Source organism: Mustelus asterias, chromosome 8 (genome assembly GCF_964213995.1).
Source record: "Mustelus asterias chromosome 8, sMusAst1.hap1.1, whole genome shotgun sequence".
Classification (NCBI taxonomy): Eukaryota; Metazoa; Chordata; class Chondrichthyes; order Carcharhiniformes; family Triakidae; genus Mustelus; species Mustelus asterias.
This window is the reverse complement of record NC_135808.1, coordinates 1,528,532-1,547,588: the sequence shown is the minus strand read 5'-3', so window position 1 is coordinate 1,547,588 and position 19,057 is coordinate 1,528,532. Positions and strand designations below refer to the sequence as shown.

Genomic DNA, 19,057 nt, shown 5'->3' with positions numbered 1-19,057 from the left:
TAGTCAAAAAGGCATTACGGTATGCTTGCCTTCATCGGCCAGGGTATTGAGTTTAAAAATTGGCAAGTCATGTTGCAACTTTATCGAACCTTAGTTCTTGGAATATAGTGTTCAATTCAGGTCGCCACACTACCAGAAAGATGTGGAGGCTTTGGAGAGGATACAGAAAGGATTTACCAGGATGTTGCCTGGCATGGAGGGCATTAGCTATGAGTAGAGGTTGGAGAAACTTGGTTTGTTCTCACTGGAACGACGGAGGTTGAGGGCGACCTGATAGAAGTCTACAAGATTATGCGGGTCATGGACAGAGTGGATAGTCAGAAGCTTTTTCCCAGGGTGGAAGAGTCAATTACTCAAGGGCATATGTTTAAGGTGTAAGGGGCAAGGTTTAAAGGAGATGTACGAGGCAGATTTTTTACACAGAGGGTGGTGGGTGCCTGGAACTCGCTGCGGGGGGAGGTAGTGGAAGCAGATAAGATTGTGACTTTTAAGGGGCGTCTTGACAAATACATGAATAGGATGGGAATAGAGGGATGCGGTCCCCGGAAGGGTAGGGGGTTTTAGTTCAGTCGGGCAGCATGGTCGGTGCAGGCTTGGAGGGCCGAAGGGCCTATTCCTGTGCTGTAATTTTCTTTGTTCCTTTGTTCTAGTCTTGGACTATCAGAGCATGGCATCTTGAGGACAGTTAAGTTCATTGTTTGTGTAAGAATTTGATTATTCTATTATTTTTAGGGTCTGTAATATCTGTGTAATTTATTCCTTAAAACTTCTAAATGGTTCAGTTTGAATTTCTGCTAGTTCGAATTCTTTACAGGAAGGCAGTTGTTTGTGAGAAACAGAATCATTTTATTGATTTACAACTTTGAGTTCCTTTGCATTCTGCACAGAGCAGCTGTATGCTGTCTTAATTGCCCGTGGTACATTTAGGTGTTTTTAAAAAATCATTTTGAAGGAATGGTTAAAGTAGTTTGAACTTCGGATGAAACTTCAAACCCATGCGTTGCTTTAACTGCTTTGTATTAGAGGGACACTTTTCAAATATTATGGTATATAAAGTTGTTGACAAGAGAATATGGCTTTATTAATGGCTTCTCTGTATCTGAAGAAAATGTATTTGTTTGTAATGGAATGTAAACTCTGAGGGACCCAGAGGAAAAAGGATGAATATTTGTCTTTGGTCTATATGGCTCTAGTTACAGAGGTGGGTGACACAAGATGATTTGGACTCCATAGTCAATAGAAGAAGTGAATTTGGACTATTTCCAAATAAGGGAAACTCTGAATAATGAGAGACTGCGGGATAAAAGTTGAGAAGTCTTGATCTTTGTTGGCACAGTGATACCTTGGCTTCTGGGCTTTGGCTGTTCTGGACACAATTCAATACCACTTCAAAGGAAAAGGAGAGAGACATCGCCTGTACGAAGAACTCCTAGGTTCTTGAGTGATGAGAAATGGCTATGCTGTCTTCTGTTTCCTGTTAAGTATACGTAAAATTTTCCTTCATAAATTCTCCTTGATTCATAAATACTGGTTATTCGCACCTTGTTGGTGAAGCAAAGCTGAGGGCGCTCATGTTAGAAATTCAGAATTTCTCAAACCCTAAACCTTACATTTGATTTGTGGAGTTTAAAATCACCTTTTCCTTTATTGATCAAGTGTTTTAGTTTACAAACCTGATATCTTGATTGAAACTTCTTGTTCTGTTTTCAATTCTCTGTTGTGTAGACGACACTTGAGCCTGTTTGTTGATTCTCTTGTTATTACAATGTTGCTCTGGACATCCACTAGACCTCTGGAATCCTGCTGGTAACTTGTTTCAGATTGTATTACATTATGTTCATCCTCACTGGTCCACTGTATCTCCGGCTCAGGAAACCATCCATTGGATTTACACACTAGCTCAATTCCATTATCAACATATCCCTTCATCTGAATCCAGGGCTCACACCCAAATCCTGCAATAAACAATGAACAGGTTCAAAAAAGACAATTGTTTGGAGCAACAACAAGAACTTTTATTGATATAGCGCCATTAATGTATCTCCCAAGGACACTTCCTGTGGTCAGTGAGAAGTATTCATTTAATTGTATTAATATCTAAATACAATCTATTAGTAACATGACTTTGGTGAGAGTATGATCTAAATTTAGCCCCAAAATATGTTCTTGTAGACACTGGTGATTAATGTAAATTAGATATAGGTTCTTCAGACTAATTAACTTCCATTTATGCGAGGTAGCAGAGGGCACCAATACCCATGGAATTGTATCCCGGCCAGATGTAATCAACTTCAAGAGGGGAGGGAGGGAGGAAATTGCTAAAACAAAAAAAATCCAGATATTAATGACCAAGTACACAGAGATATACATGGGAAAAGGAGATAATTTTAGACCCAGAGCAATAATTCTGGTAATGTCAATGGATTTTCAAAGTTCTGTTGTCATCCTCTCTCTCAGATTCTACCCTATATTCTAAGCAGTAGGAATGAGGTTATTTATAAATGAGGATCAAGATCTTGCCCTCCCAGCAGATTTTTCTTCTTGGGGTATTAATTGGGCATGTTTGAATCAAGTGGCTTTGACAGAGTGCCAAAGTCTGATTTTTCACCAGCATTGGCAATAATGGACTTAAAACACATTGTTCAGGATATTGGACGATACGGGAATATAGACATGACTGACTGGCTGTACAGAGTTGGATCATTTTGCAAACTTATTGGTGTCAGGTAAATGTTGTTCAGCTGCCAGTGACTGCCCCTCTCGGAAGATTCCGGGGCCATCTGTCTCTAACAGCAACAGCTGTTATTTCTCATGACGACACCCCCATGGTGAACTCCCAGACACTGACAGGAATCCTGGATAACCTTCACTTGGGAAATTTCACCAGGGTTAGCAATGGGTCAGTCAGACAGCACAATGCACATCCTACCAGATTCCACCAGGGTCCAACCACAGATTAAAATCCCTGGCCACAATCTCAATTCACCATAGGAAAAGATATTAAAGACAGAAAAATCTGAGCTAAAGATTGTTGCTGATTAAAAGTACAGCCCACATCTTCCAATGTCCAAAGCAGCAAAAACTGGAGTCTGTGTTACGTGTTGGGACTCTGGAGTTCCTGGCTTGTACACTTGCGGTAATTGCCCAGAAGTTTAATCTCCAGTGGACTCATTTGTGCTACACGAGACCCTCGAATGTCTCCACCACTGAGCTGAGTGTCAGAGACATGGATCAGAAATGTGGGACTTATTTGGATACTTACCCAGGAAATGTTACGCTGGTTAATACCTGGTCTAACTCAGTCCTTCACCAATTGAAAATCAAACTGCCTGCCCATCCCCTTTGCCTCTCCTGCACTGACTGAGTTTACCCTGGGCTTACCCTGGAGAAGCTGTGCAGGCTCATTTCAGCTGCAGCTGAATTCCCAGTTGAAAATGAGCAGCTCCATTGGGGCACAGATATCTGGGCCCAGGTGTGTAAATTTCTTACAGAGCTGAGGGTTCAAGCTCCAGGTTTTCAGCACAAAATCTGAGGGATTAGAGTTCAGCCGGTGGACTCAATAGTGGAATACTTCCTGACTCTGTACAACCACCTTGGAAAAACAGTGCCCCAAGTGCTGCAAATTCCACTCCGGAAGGGATTAGGGGATTGGGAATGCAATCAGGCCGCCATCTCTGGATGCTAATCGCAGGCAGCCACAGGGGCTACTGAGCTCTGAGGAGATCTGTTTAAAAGACTCACACCAACACTCTGTGGTTTTGTTCCAGTTGTTATGTCAAACATTAAGCCTCTATCCCTCACCCCTCACACTTCCTGCAGAATGGGAATCCCCTCCAATTGGGAAATTTATGGTATATAAATTTCAAATCTACAGAAATGCTTTGATCTGAGGATTGGAACCGACTGCAGCTGGTACAGGGCTGGGAAGCAAGGGGTTAAAGTTAAAGTTAATTTATTAGAACATAGAACATTACAGCGCAGTACAGGCCCTTCGGCCCTCGATGTTCCGCCGACCAGTGGTACCAATCTAAAGCCCCTCTAATCTACACTATTCCAATATCATCCATATGTTTATCCAATAACCACTTGAACGCTCTCAACGTTGACGAGTCCACCACTGCTGCAGGCAGGGCATTCCACGCCCTTACTACTCTCTGAGTAAAGAACCTACCTCTAACATCTGTCCTATATCTCTCACCCCTCGATTTAAAGCTATGTCCCCTCGTGCAGGCCAACACCATCCGAGGAAAAAGGCTCTCACTATCCACCCTATCTAATCCTCTGATCAGCTTGTATGCCTCTATTAAGTCACCTCTTAACCTTCTTCTCTCTAACGAAAGCAACCTCAAGCCCCTCAGCCTTTCCTCATACGATTTTCCCACCATACCAGGCAACATCCTGGTAAATCTCCTCTGCACCCTTTCCAACACTTCCACATCTTTCCTATAATACGGCGACCAGAACTGTACGCAATACTCCAAATGCGGCCGCACCAGAGTTTTGTACAGTTGCAGCATGACCTCCTGACTCCGAAACTCAATCCCTCTACCAATAAAAGCTAACACACCGTACGCCTTCTTAACAACCCTATCAACCTGGGTGCCAACTTTCAGGGATCTATGCACATGGACACCCAGATCCCTCTGTTCATCCACACTACCAAGTATCTTACCATTAGCCCAGTACTCTGTATTCCTGTTACTCCTTCCAAAGTGAATCACCTCACATTTTTCTGCATTAAACTCCATTTGCCACCTCTTAGCCCAGCTCTACAGCTTATCTATGTCCCTCTGTAACCTGCCACTTCCCTCCGCACTGTCCACAACTCCACCGACTTTAGTGTCATCCGCAAATTTACTAATCCATCCTTCCACGCCCTCATCCAAGTCATTAATAAAAATGACAAACAGCAGTGGCCCCAAAACAGATCCTTGCGGTACACCACTAGTAACTGAACTCCAGGATGAATATTTCCCATCAACCACCACCCTTTGTTTTCTTACAGCTAGCCAATTCCTGATCCAAACAGCTAAATCACCCTCAATCCCATGTGTCTGTATTTTCTGCAAAAGTCAATTAGTCACAAGTAGGCCCATATTAACGCTGCATTGAAGATCCTGTGAAAATCCCCCAGTCGTCACACTCCGGCACCTGTTCGGGTACACCGAGCAAGAATTTAGCATTGACAATGCACCCAACCAGCACATCTTTGGACTGCGGAAGGAAACCGGAGCACCCGGAGGAAACCCACGCAGACATGGGGAGAACGTGCAGACTCCGCACAGACAGCGACCCAAGCCGGGAATCGAACCCAGACCCCTGGCGCTGAGGGGCAGCAGTGCCAACCACTGTGTCACCGCGCCATTCAGGTATCTGGTAAAATCAGTGACTGATCTCAAGAATTCAGACATTGACTCTGACCTATCAGGACACAATGGTACCAAGAAAATGCCATTACCATCCATTGATTAATGTAATCCAGAAGTCTGATTCCCCAATACAATGGCACAGCGGACAGATCAATACCATATACGCTCAAGGAATTATGCAAATACGGTGTGTACACAGACAGTAATATTGGGATTGGATCATTCAAACCCTCATTAACCTTGGAGCCAGGTGCTGTTACTGTGCTGTTCCTGTGTCACCTCAGACAGCAGGAGAGTGGCTCACACAATAAGAACTGATAATATTTATTTGGATATACCTTCCATTGAAAACCCTGGATTGTTTCACCCAGCAGGAGCTGAAGAAATCAACTGGACCTTACCTGGAATCAGCTAACTGGACACTGGAAGAACAGGAAATACGTTTTGGGAAGTTAAATTATTATTAAAGAAGAGTCCATCAGAGTATTGGAGCTGCAGTCGGATGGAGGGTCAAGGTTGGGAATCACAGTGGGTGAAACCGGAGCTTTGGGACATAGTGTTTTGCCGGTATGTGTTTTATTTAAGTTTAAGCCCAGCCGTGGAGATTTTGTGTTGATTTGTTTTAAATTTCGGGGTACTGTGGCTTTTTAAAATCACAGAAGTATCTCTGTTAGGGATATTAGTGGGTTTTAATAAACATTAACATGTTGGTTAAGCCAAACACTCTGTGAAATATTGTTCTTTTATAAATCCAGGGATCATTTAAGGAGGCAACGAAAACCCCAGCACTCCTCACTTCTCCACCCAGTCTCCATAGGCCCATTCATGCAAACCCCTGCCCTCTCCCACCTCCAATGGCTCCTCATATTCTCCATGCCAACCCCCCACACATCCTCATGCCCCTTTATAACCTCTGTACCAGGTTTGTACCAACTCATACCAATCAACACAACGTGAATTCAAGTGAAAAACCCTGGCTGCAGGTATTGCAGACTGGGTATTGAAGTCAGATAGGCCAGAGTTTGGAATGTCACACTTATAGAAGGAACACAGGAAGCTAGTGTGCAGGTAAAGCAAGTAATTAGGAAGCCAAATGGCATATTGGCCTTTATTGCAAGATGATTGCCACACAAGAATAAAAACCTCCTGCTCCAATTCTACAGAGCTTTGCTGAGACTACACCTGTAATACTGTGTGGAATTTTGGTCTCCAATGCAAGTAACAATTTACTTGCATTGGAGGCAATACAAGGATGATTCACTGGATTGACCCTGGGAGGGATTCATCCCATGATGACAGTCTGTGTAAATTACACCTCTATTCTCTGGAGTTTAGAAATATGAGAGGTGATTTCCTTTAAACATACAGAATTCTGAAGAGGCGAGTCAGTGTGGATGCGGAGAGATTGTTTACACACTGGTCCGGGAAACTAAAACACGGGGGCACAGTCTCAGGATAAGGGGCCGATCATTTAGAACTGAGATGAGGAGAAATTACTTCACTCAAAGGGTTGTGAATCTTTGGAAATCTCCACCCCAGAGGATTGTGGCTACTCCATCACGGAATATGTGTGAGGGTGAAATAGACAGATCCAATATTATTCTTCATTGGTTTAAATTTGAGAATTCAGTCAGAAATAGAAAATGAATGTTATTACCAGTGTGTTCTTAATTAAGCCATAGTAAACAAACAATTTAAATAAAAACAGAAAATGCTGGGTAAACTTAGCTTTTATCCTCAATTTAAACATCCTTTAGTTTCTGTTATTTGAATATTTTCTTTAACAAGCCAGTGTTGATAATATTCTTCATGAAATTTACTGACATGATCAGCTTTTACTACAGGACAAATTTCATCATCGTGAGAATGTTATTGCCCCACCGCTCACATCCCTGTTAATTGTAGCTTCACCACAGGGAGCATGGACAGGTAGAATTATCAAGTGTATCATATACTACACCGACTGCTGAATAAATCTATTTTAAATTAGTTATAATTTAAACAGGGGGTTTAAAAAAGACAAAGATATAACTTCCCCAAATGTATTTATATGCGAGTAGAGATTTACTCACCTACAACTTCCAGTCCAACTGTAAATCTTTCAGAATCGGTTTGGTCATCAACTAAACAAGTGTATTCTCCTTGATCAAATACTGTTGTGTTTTTTATTCGAAGAGAAATGTTTCCTTTCGTCAGTTCATCTTTAAACAGTTCAGTCCTTCCTCTGTAATCACTGTGCTGAACAATAAGATCATCTCCTCCGTTTCTGTACACATGTACAGGTGCAGCAAGACCCGATTTCATCCATCTCACCGCCATGTTTCTGACGGATAGATCTGGTACAAGCTGACATTCCAATAGAGCATCTTCACCTGCAGCAGTTACAACTGGATAGTCAGGTCCTAGTACGATGAACTTACCTAGTGAACAATAACATTGAAAATAAAATAGATATTCATGAATCTGCAGAAGGAGAAATACATTTACCAATCATACAGACTCCCGGGCCCTCTGACTGTTCCATAAATATGGGTAAAAAGGTGTCCTGGGTCAACAAATCAAAATAAGGGACAATCTTTTAAAATACTGGATAATTGATCACCCTGTTCAGAATGTGTCTGCCAGTATAAAAAGTCCAGGAGTTAGCTATAAACGGACAGTGCTTTATTGCACAAAATAAAGTAAAACAAAACCTCAGGCCTGTGGTGAACACAAACAGATTCCAACTGGGACAATGCAATAATAGACCCACTCAGGGACCTGCTTTATACAGGGTTTATATACGAGCTCCACCTGGTAAGTTAATTACCAACCCCCTGGAAGCTCGTATTCAACGAATCCTACAGGGAGATCAATCAGTGATTCCCCATGCAAGACCTGCGGGTTATCATAGCCAGATAGGAAAATATTGGGAAAGTAGAGTTGACACCTCCATTACAATGAGCTGGATGACAAAGCCAACCATCGCCTGGAAAAAGCACGTTCAGAATTTGGCAGCTTCAGACTTTGGAAGGAGCCTGGAGTTTGTCTCAGAATAAAAGTCGAGCAGGCAATGGCTCTTACATCATTTCTTTATGGCTGTTTATTCCACCTACTGGCATCACATTAAGCACTAGAAGCTTTCCATCTTTGCTGCCTGAGATCTATTACAACATCAGATGGCCAGACAAAATCTCCAACATGGAGATTCTTGCAAAGTGTGTTAGAATGTAACCAGTGACAACTTTGCATTGGATGTAATGTGACCAATTGGAACAAGATGCAAGGGTCAGCTGACCCAGTAAACCATGGAACCAGTTACTGAGTATGTAAGAGTCAACTGACGCTGGTTCACTATAAATAGGAACCTGTGTAGAATTGTGGAGAGTTTGGAGTGGTCCAGGGTGAGGCCCCAAGTTTGGAGTAATGATGTTTCTTTATTGAACCCTTTCTTTGATTTATAAGTTGGAGTAAGTTTTTTGTTGTATTTTCATAAGTGCTGTGTGCCTGGAGTGGAGAGCATGGTCATCAGAGCTCAGTTTCACTCAGTTGGTCATATGGAAGATTCCTGCATAGCAGCAGCAAGAAATACAATAAACCAAAGTGACGGAGGTGCAGGTAAATCACTGCTTCATCTGAAAGCAGTGTTTGGGGCCTTGAACATTGAGGAAGTAAAGGGGCAGGAGTTGCACCGTCTGCAATTGCAGGGGAAGGTACCTTGGGAAGGGGATGGGGGGGCAAAGGAGTGGACCAGGATGTCACAGAGGAAAGGGTCCCTATGGAAGGTTGTCAGAGGGGTGAGGGAAAGGTGTATTTTGTGATGGCATCATGATGGAGTTGGCAGAAATAGCTGAGGGTGATCCTTTGAATGAGGAGTGAAAAGGTGAGTGATGAGAAGCCGTGGTACTGGGAGCTGGGTCCACCATGGTTAAGAGTCCTGTCAACTACAGTGGGGGCAGGTTCTGCTCAGGAAAAAAGGAAGGACATGTCAAAAGCACCATTGGAACAACTGTAACAGAGACAAAGGAATTCAGAGACTGGGACTGAATCCTCACAGGGAGCGCGGGCTGCGAGGGGACTGAATCCTCACAGGGAGCGCGGGCTGCGAGGGGACTGCGAATGGATGAAGTCGAGGTCGCTGAGTTTTCCTGAGCTCCCGCCTATCCCTGACCCACCCCCTCTTTAACAGAACAAAACCCAACACATTTCTCCCTGTCTTCAGCTCTGAAGTAGAGTTGTAATGGACTCAAGATGTTGGCTTTGTTTCTCTCGACACAGATGCTGCCAGACCTGGGTTTCTCCACAACTTTCTGTTTTATTAAAGGCAAAAAGTGATTGGTTTTATATTGTTTTTGGAGAGGGGGTGGAATTTTCTGTCTCATTGTGGAGACTGCAGAAAGCTGTAGCACAAAAGGGACTTGGGGGTCCTTGTTCATGAAACCTAGAAAGTTCGCATACATGTGCACGAGGTAATAGGGGAGGTAAAAGGAATTCTGTTTTTTTTACCTCAAGGGAGCTGGAGTATAAAAGTAAAGGAGGTGTTGCTGCAACTGTACAAGGATCTAGTGAGGCCACGTTTATAATGCTGTGTACAGTTTTCGTCCCCTTAAGGAAAAATATATCATTGGAGGTAGTACAGAGGTTTTCCAGGATAATCCCATTGAGGAAAGATTAAACAGCTTGGGTCTGTACTCCTTGGAGTTCAGAAGAATGAGAGGTGTTCTGATTGAAACATACAAGATTCTTAGGGGGTTAAACAAGGTAAATGTTGGGAGGATGTTTCCACTCATGGGGGAGATTAGGACCAGAAGACAGTCTCAGAATAAGGAGGTGCTCATTTAAGATGGATTGGAGGAAGAATTTCTTCCGAGTGAGGAATCTTTGGAATTTTTTACCTCAGGAAGCTGTGGAGGCTGAGTCCTTGAGCATTTTCAAGGCTGAGATCAATAGATTTTTAATCACTAGGAGAATTAAGGAATACAGAGATAAGGGAGGAAAGTGGACTTCGCGAGTGTTAGATCAGCCATGACCTTATTAAATAGTGGAGCAGGCTCGAAGGGTTGAATGGCCTACTCCTGTTCCTATTTCTTTTAAGACCCTAGGATGCAAGCCATTAGGTTTAGGGACTTGTCAACCTTTGATCCCATTAGTTTTCCCAATACTATTGTTATTACTTTAAGTTTGCTTTAAAATTAAATCCAAAGATGTGCAGGGTAGGTGCATTGGCCACAGTACATTTTCCCCTTAGTCTGCAGAGGTGTGTAGATTAGGTGGATTTGCCATGGTAAATGCATGGGGCTTTGGGAATTTGGGGTGGGTCTAGGTAAGATTATCTTTTGGGGAGTCGATGTAGCCTCAATGGGCTGAGTGGCCCCATTCTGCACTGTTGGGATTCTACGAGATTAAGTTCCTTCTTCCCTTTTGCTCCTGATTTTCTCCTACACTTGGGGAGCTTTTTGTGTCTTCTAATTTGAAGAAAGATAAAATTACTTGTTCAAAGTCTTTGCCATGTTCTCTTTCTCAGTTTCATCCTCTAAGGAACCCATATTTATTTTAGCTACTCTGTTCATTTTCATAAACTTAGAGCAGTTTTTGTATTTCTATTTTTTTTCTAATTCCAGAATTTCTCCCCCTTTAATTTTATATTCATCCTTTGCTGGTTTCTAAAATTTGATCAATCTTCTGACCTAGCATTAATGTTCACAGCATCGTGCACATTTTCTTTCAATTTGATACCATTGTTAACATCCTTATTTAACCATGGATGGTGCATCTGTCTCACTGGGTGTTTCTCTCAGTGGAATTCTTAGTTGAGAGTTGTGAAATATTTGTTTAAAGTCTGCCATTGTTTTTGTACCCTGTTATCTTTTAACCTGTTTTCCCAGTGCACTGTAGTCAACTCTATTTTCAGACCCTTATAATTTAAGTTTGTCACTAATTTCAAACCCAAATTTCTTTCATGAGGAACTCCATTGTGTTATCACTTTTACCTTGAGGATCTATATATTGTGAGGTCTGTTGCAAATAACCTAGTTGATGGCTCACGTTAATATTTTAGAGGGAATGTTTATTTCTGTGAAGATTAGATTATAGAGTTGGTGAGAATCCCTTTTGGGATGATCCCAGCCCCTGCACCCCAACATAATTTGGTTCACATCCAGTGAGGGGCGTGAACCAGATTAATATTTAAATATTCAATTAAATATGCAAGGTCAATTTGGAGCTGGATTCTTCTGGCTCTTGCAAATCTCTGACCCTTGGGCACAGCAGCAACCTGGCGCAAATAGCTACTGGTCTCTATAAATGGAGACCAGTCGTGATGGCCATGCTTGGAGGCAATTGAAGCCCCTGGTTGGTCATGGAAATGGCTGGCTAGTGCCTTGGCACTGCCCCCGACACCCTGGCAATGCCCACCCAGGGTGCAAGCTGGCATTGCCGAAAGGGGGACCAGTGAATGGGAGGGGGTGTTCTCATCCAGCAAGTAGGAGTGGGGGCCAGCGGGCGTGTAGGGTTGTCTGGAGATCGGGGCACCCTTTAAAAAAAAACAACGCCTCGATCTTCGAGGAGTCGGGCTCGCTGACGTCTTCAGGTCCCCACTCCAAAAAGAATTCTAAGTGCGCGATCTTACTGGCCATTCACACCCTGCTGCTGCTGCAGCTGCAGCAAGGACGGAGAAATTTGCGGTCAGACAAATCTCTATTCACTGCACCGGGGCCAGAAAATCCCCACATGAGCAGCCAGAAGATTTCAGCCTAAGTGTGGGTGAATGCAGTGAGAATCTCCCCAGGCTCCAAACAAATTCACGGGCCGGAGTCTTCAACCTCACCTGGAGCTGGGATTCTCCAGGCCGCTACAGTGAATGGAAATTTGGCTGAGCGCCGAATTCTCCGTTCTCACTGGTGGCTGCAGGACATGAATGACTGGAGAATTCGGGCCCAAGTGTGGCCCCCCTCCCACCCCTACGGAGCTCCCTGCTTGTCTGCCCCACCCCGCCATGGCTCTGCCCTCAGGCACCGTCCCTACTCTCACTCTGCCCCCACTCTTGCTCCGGCCCTAGCACAGCAATGGTGTCCAGTGGGCTCTGCCAGGGTGCCAAGTGAGCAGTGCCCGGCCTCGCCACCCGAGGGCTTCAGTGGTCTCCAATCTCCCCCAGCGAGGCCATCACGCCTGGACCATACCTGATTCTCGTCATGGAGAACTTCAGCCAGTGAGGTGGTTCAGGTAAGTGAGGCCGGACAATAGCGTCCGGGACTATTAATGATATGCAAAGCACGTCGTTAATATTTAAATTGGCTTTGCGCCCTTCGCCATCAAAACAGGGCTGGTACGATCCGGGGACGTGAAAAATCAGGCGCGAACCGGATCTTTTGCCTCCCGCCCGATCTTACCAGCTCACCTCGCCAAAAGTCAGGCGGCTGAGTTTGTATTGAAATATTTTGGGGAGAATTGTGCCTGTAATGTCTACACCACCTGCAAAGGAGTGCAGTCCAGAGAGATGCTTTGTTTAGGGCATTAAAACAAAATGTGTTTAAAAGCTTTCAGTCACCCGAAAATCCAACATCATCATGGCGATGGGTGGAGCTTAAGAAGGTTCAGTCTAAATCATCTCCATTTTATAATCCTGCCTCATTACACAATACCAGGTGTAAAATAGATTGTTCCATGGTTAATTCCAGTACAGCGCTCTGAGGAACTGTCTCCAATACCTTCTATAAACTCACCCTCAGGCTACTTTTGCCAATTTTACTCATCCAATCGACAAGAAGATTAAAATCTCCCATGACTATTCTTTTAACTTTTTTTTACAAGTCTCTTATCTCTTGATTTATCCGCTGCCCTAAAGTGTGGCTACAGTTAGAAACCTGTAAACTAGTTCCATCACTGACTTCGTTCCCTGGTTAGTTGTTCCAGTTAGCTCCAGCCAAACAGGCTCTAAGGGTGTGATCTTACAAAAAAAAAACTCGAAAGGGTGCATTTTTACGACCTCGTCCCGCCCATCATTCGGCGAGGTGGTAAGTTTGGGTGAGAGGCGAGAAATCGGGTTTGTGCCAAGGGGGCGGGGCCTGAGTGTGGAGGGGGGTGGGGCTCTGCAGGGGAACGTGATGGACAAAGTGTCCACAGTGTAATGGGAGATCAGGGCGCCTGTGCAAAGAACTCAGCAGCCGGCTTCATCAGCTAGATTAGGCCCCATTCCAGCCCCGACTGGGCTCTTCTTTTTGGCTCAGTGCCGTATGATTACAACTGGGAGCTCACCCAAGGGGGAGGGGGGCTTTCACGCTCCTTTGGCACTGAGAATTTTGGTAAGATCACACCCCTCCTGCCCCCCCGATGTCTTTGTAATGGCGATCGTTGACAATGTTAGAAATAGAACCTATTTTCATTTCACCCATCCTGCCCTTCACCCTTACTTCCCGCTATCCTGTCACTTGTTCAAAACTATTCCCTTTCTAGTTTTCTTCAGTTCTGATTGAAGTCACAGGCATTACCTTGCATTAAGTTGATCTTTCTTTACACCCTGGCTATGACTGTAACACTACATTCTGCACCCTCTCCTTTCCTTCTCTATGAATGGTATGTTTTGTCTGTATAGCGCGCAAGAAACAATACTTTTCACTGCATGTTAATACATATGACAATAATAAATCCAATCAAATCAGGCCTGAAAGTTTCCGGGTTTTTCTCCCCACAAATGCTGCCTGACCTGCTCATTGTTTCCAGCTCAATGGTGCTGGTTTTTTTGTTTTTTTTCTGTTAACATCGTCATAAATCTGCTTTGTGCAGTTTAAAGCTGCCCATAGGCACCAAGAGAGAATTAGGATCTCCACTGGGACACACCTGTCGTGATTTTCTTCCAGTTAATTCCCTTCTCCTGAAACTGGGATAAGGGAATTCCTGCACAGGGAATTCCCACTGTCACTGGTGGATAGAGATTCTGCTCCTTGTTATCTGAAGAGAGGAATGTTCAGTGTTAAGGGGAGTGACTGGGGGAATAGGGCTAGGTTAGTTGCTCACTGGGAGAGCTCGTGCAGACATGTTGGGCCAAAGGGCCTCCTGTGCCATAACAATTCTGTGATTATTAATGAGGGCTGCCGAGAAATCCTGGGATCAGTTGGATTGTTTGTCACCAGGTCTTCTCCAGTTTCCTGTGGGTTACACTCGAGCTATAGCAGGAGTGTGTCAGAACACAATTAAATCTGGGAACAACATTCTCAGTATAAACTAAGAATAAACTAGTATAAATTCCATAAACATTGCTAATATTATAGAAGAGTGAATCTTCTGATGCATTGTAAACAATACCATTGGTGAATTATTTTTAATAAAACTAAAGAAGCTATAATGATTCATACCATGTACTGAGACCAGAATCATAAACAGCAGCAACACAATGTGCTGAACCTCTCTCATCTTGGGATCTTATCAGAACCATCACCTGTGAGACAGAAAAGTAACAGTTTCATTATTTGTGTTATTATTTCTCATCAATCTTCTATGTACAGTGTTCACATACCATTGTTAAACAGGCTGTGCACCACTAAGTAATTTTGGCGAAATCAAGACACTGTGGGCCTGAAGATCCTGAACGTATCTTATGAACATTTGTGCATTGTATTTTATTTACCTCTATGTATTGTTTTGTCTTTCTCTGGAATCATTCATAAAATATGATGCAAGCTGTTCATCTGAAGATGCTCCTGCATGATGATCAGTCAATCCTCTTTCTTATTCTTTTCCTGGAATGTGAGCTTTGCTGCAAGGCAGCATGATTGCTGATCCCGAATTAACCTTTGAGAAGGTGATAGTGAGCTGCCTTCTTCAACACCGCGAGAGGCAGAGAAACCGGTTTAAGGTGAATGGAAAAAGAACCAAAAACCTGTCAAATGGAGTGTAATGTGGGAAAATGTGAAATTGTCCATTTCGGCAGGAAGAATAAAAAAATGCGAGAAAATAGCAAGAGATTGCAGAGGGATCTGAGCGTCCTAGTGCATGAATCACAAAAGGCTAGTATACAGGTATAGCAAAAATTAGGAAAGATTCTCGAATGTTATCATTTACTGTGAGTAGAATTGATTGCAAAAGTAAGGAGGTTATGCTTCAGTTCTACAGGACAGTGGTGTGAATATATCTGGGGTATTGTGTACAGTAATGCGTTAGCAGCAGTTCAGAGAAGGTTGATGAGACAACTACCAGGAATGGGTGGGTTGCCTTATTTAGAAAGGTTGGACAGGCTCGGATTGTGTTTGCTGGAATTCAGAAGAGTAACAGGAAACTTGTTTGAAACATACAAGATCCTGAGTTGTATTGACAGAGTGGATGTGGAGAGGATATTTTCCCCCTTGTAGGAAAATGGGGGGGGGGGTCACTGTTTAAAAATAAATTTGGAACTCTCTTCCTGAGAAGGTTATGGAAGGAGTCTTTGAATATCTCAAGGCAGGGGTGGATAGATGCTTGGTCGGCAAGGATGTGATAGATTATCGAGGTAGATGGGATGCAGATTTTAGGTTACTATCAGCTCTATGATCTTGTTAAATAGAGGAGCAGGTTTGTAGGGCTCAGTAGCCTACTTGTGCTTCTTGTTTGTATGACATGTAGAAAACCTTGTTTTAAGCACTGTGTGGTTAGAATCTGAAATGCACTGCCTGAGACTCCAGTGGAGGCAAATTTAAGAGATTTGGAGAAACACTGGAAAGTAAAATTTGCTTGGCTATGAGGAAAAGGCAGGGGAGTGGGACTAGCTGATTCACCCTGGCATAGACATCACAGGCCAGATATCAACTTATGGTTCTTAGAAATAGTGCCTCGGATCTTTCTCATGTAAGAAAGTACAGAATCATAGAATAGTTACAGCATAGGAGGCGGCTATTTGGCCCTTTGTGCCTGTACTGACTCTCGGAAGGAGCAACTCACCAAGCACCACTCTCCTGACTTTCCCTCCACATTTTTCTTCCTTTAATAATCTAATTTCTTTTGAATGCCTTCATTGAATCTGCCTCCACACACACACAGGGCAGTCCAGATCCTATCTGGTCGCTGTGTGAAAAAGCTTTTATTCACGGCACGGTAGCACAGTGGTTAGCACTGCTGCTTCACAGCTCCAGGGTCCTGGGTTCGATTCCCGGCTCGGGTCACTGTCTGTGTGGAGTTTGCACATTCTCCTCGTGTCTGCGTGGGTTTCCTCCGGGTGCTCCGGTTTCCTCCCACAGTCCAAAGATGTGTGGGTTAGGTTGATTGGCCAGGTTAAAAATTGCCCCTTAGAATCCTGAGACGCGTAGGTTCGTGGGATTAGCGGGTAAATATGTGGGGGTAGGGCCTGGGTGGGATTGTGGTCGGTGCAGACTCAATGGGTCGAATGGCCTCCTTCTGCACTGTAGGGTTTCTTCTATTTCTATTACGTCACCCTTGTTTTAGTTTTTGCTAATTACCTTTAATCTGTGCCCTCGTCTTGATCTTTTCACCAATCAGAACAATGTTTCCCTACTCTGTCCACAGATGCTGTCAGACCTGCTGAGATTTGTTTCAGATTCCAGCATTTTGCTTTTACATTTCACTCAAAAAAATGGTTGGGATCAATGTATTCAAAAGGGAATTGAATTGCTTTTCTGAAAAGAAACAACATTTAAGGTTATGGGGATAAGGCAGAGGAGTGGATAGAATGTTCTTTCAGCGAGACAGTGCAGACTCGATGGGCTGAAATGTCTCCTTCTGCACTAAGATCCTGCAATTCTGTACCCGCAGTTTTATTAATAAGGACATGGAGCACAAAAGCAAAGATGTTATGTTAACCCGATATAAAAACACTTTCAGCAGGGGTGTTGTGTCCAGTTCTGGGCATGAGCAGAGGATGTGAAGGCATTAGAGTGAGTGCAGAAAAGCTTTGGGGGAATATTTCCAGGGATATGGAATTATGAAGATAGGTTGGAGCTGTTCTGCCTGTAGAAGAGAAGATTTGATAGTGGGATTCAAAAACATGATGCCTTCACATCCTCTGCTCATGCCCAGATATGGACACAGTATCCCTGCTGAGAGTGTTTTCTACAGGGTTAACATAAGAACTAGGAGCAGGAGTAGGCCACCTGGCCCCTTGAGCCTGCTCCGCCATTCAATAAGATCATGGCTGATCTTTTTGTGGACTTAGCTCCACTTACCCGCCCGCTCATCATAATTCTCAATTCCTTTACTATTCAAAAATGTATCTATCCTTGCCTTAAAAACATTCAATGAGGTAGCCTCAACTGCTTCACTGGGCAGGGAATTCCACAGATTCACAACCCTTTGTGCGAAGAAGTTCCCCCTCAACTCTGACCTAAATCTGCTCCCCCTTATTTTGCGGCCATGCCCCCTAGTTCTAGTTTCACCCGCCAGTGGAAACAGCTTCATTGCTTCTATCTTGTCTATTCCCTTCATAATCTTATGTTTCAATAAGGTCTCCCCTCATTCTTAATTCCAATCAGTATAGCCCCAGTCCACTTAGTCTCTCCTCATAAGCCAACCCTCAACTCCGGAATCAACCTTGTGAATCTCCTCTGTACCCCCTCCAGTGCCAGTATATCCTTTCTCAAGTAAGGAGGCCAAAACTGTACACAGTACTCCAGGTGTGGCCTCACCAGCACCTTATACAGCTGCACCATAACCTCGCTGTTTTTAAACTCCATCCCTCTAGCAATGAAGGACAAAATTCCATTTGCCGCCTTAATTACCTGCTGCACCTGCAAACCAACTCCTTGTGATTCCTGCACAAGGACACCCAGGTCCCTCTGCACAGCAGCATGCTGCAATTTTTTACCATTTAAATAATAGCCTATTTTGCTGTTATTCCTACCAAAATGGATGACCTCACATTTACCAACATTGTACTCCATCTGCCAGACCCTCGCCCACTCACTTAGACTATCTTTATCCCTTTGCAGACTTTCAGTGTCCTCTGCACACTTTGTTCTGCCACTCATCTTTGTGTCATCTGCGAGTTTTGACACACTTGGTCCCCAACTCCAAATCATCTATGTAAATCATAAACAATTGCGGTCCCAACACTGATCCGAGGCACACCACTAGTCACTGATCGCCAACCAGAAAAACACACATTTACCCCCACTCTTTGCTTTCTGTTAGTTAACCAATCCTCTATCCATGCCAATACATTACCTGTAATACCGTGCAACTTTATCTTATGCAACAGCCTTTGGTGCAGCACCTTGTCAAATGCCGCCTGGAAATCCAGAAACACCACATCCACAGGTTCTCCATTGTCCACTGTGCACACAATGCTCTCAAAGAATTCTACCAAATTAGTCAAATATGACCTGCCCTTCATGAACCTATGCTTCCCAAAGGGACAAATTTATATCCAGATGTCTCGCTATTTCTTCCTTGATGATTCAAGCATTTTCCCTGCTACAGAAGTTAAGCTAACCGGCCTATAGTTACCCGCCTTTTGTCTACCTCCTTTTTTAAATGCCTTGGAAGATGCAATAAATCAAAGAACAGAGACAAGGCAGAAGAGCAAGAACTATAGAACCCCTACTGTGCAGAAGGAGGCCATTCAGCCCATTGAATCTGCACTGACTCTGACAGAGCATCTTATCCAGGCCCACCGCATTCCACCCCCCCCCCCCCCCCACCCTCATCTTCATGCATTTACCCCACTAATCTACACATCTTGGGACACTAAGAAGTAATTTAGCATGGCCAATCCACCCAATCTGCACATC

General features: G+C 43.8%; 1 protein-coding gene across 2 annotated transcripts in view; it reads right to left on the bottom strand.

The window, feature by feature from the left end:
* LOC144496747 (butyrophilin subfamily 1 member A1-like) overlaps positions 1 to 19,057 on the bottom strand; it is a 99,925-nt gene that overhangs the window by 67,331 nt on the left and 13,537 nt on the right. For both annotated transcript variants that reach the window (XM_078217263.1, XM_078217264.1), the window contains exons 3-5: positions 14,699 to 14,781; positions 7,442 to 7,789; positions 1,674 to 1,955 (exon numbers count right to left, since the gene is read on the bottom strand). In XM_078217263.1, the coding sequence (XP_078073389.1) occupies positions 1,674 to 1,955; positions 7,442 to 7,789; positions 14,699 to 14,756 (688 nt within the window). In that variant the 5' untranslated portion in view covers positions 14,757 to 14,781. The remainder of the gene's footprint in view (positions 1 to 1,673; positions 1,956 to 7,441; positions 7,790 to 14,698; positions 14,782 to 19,057) is intronic.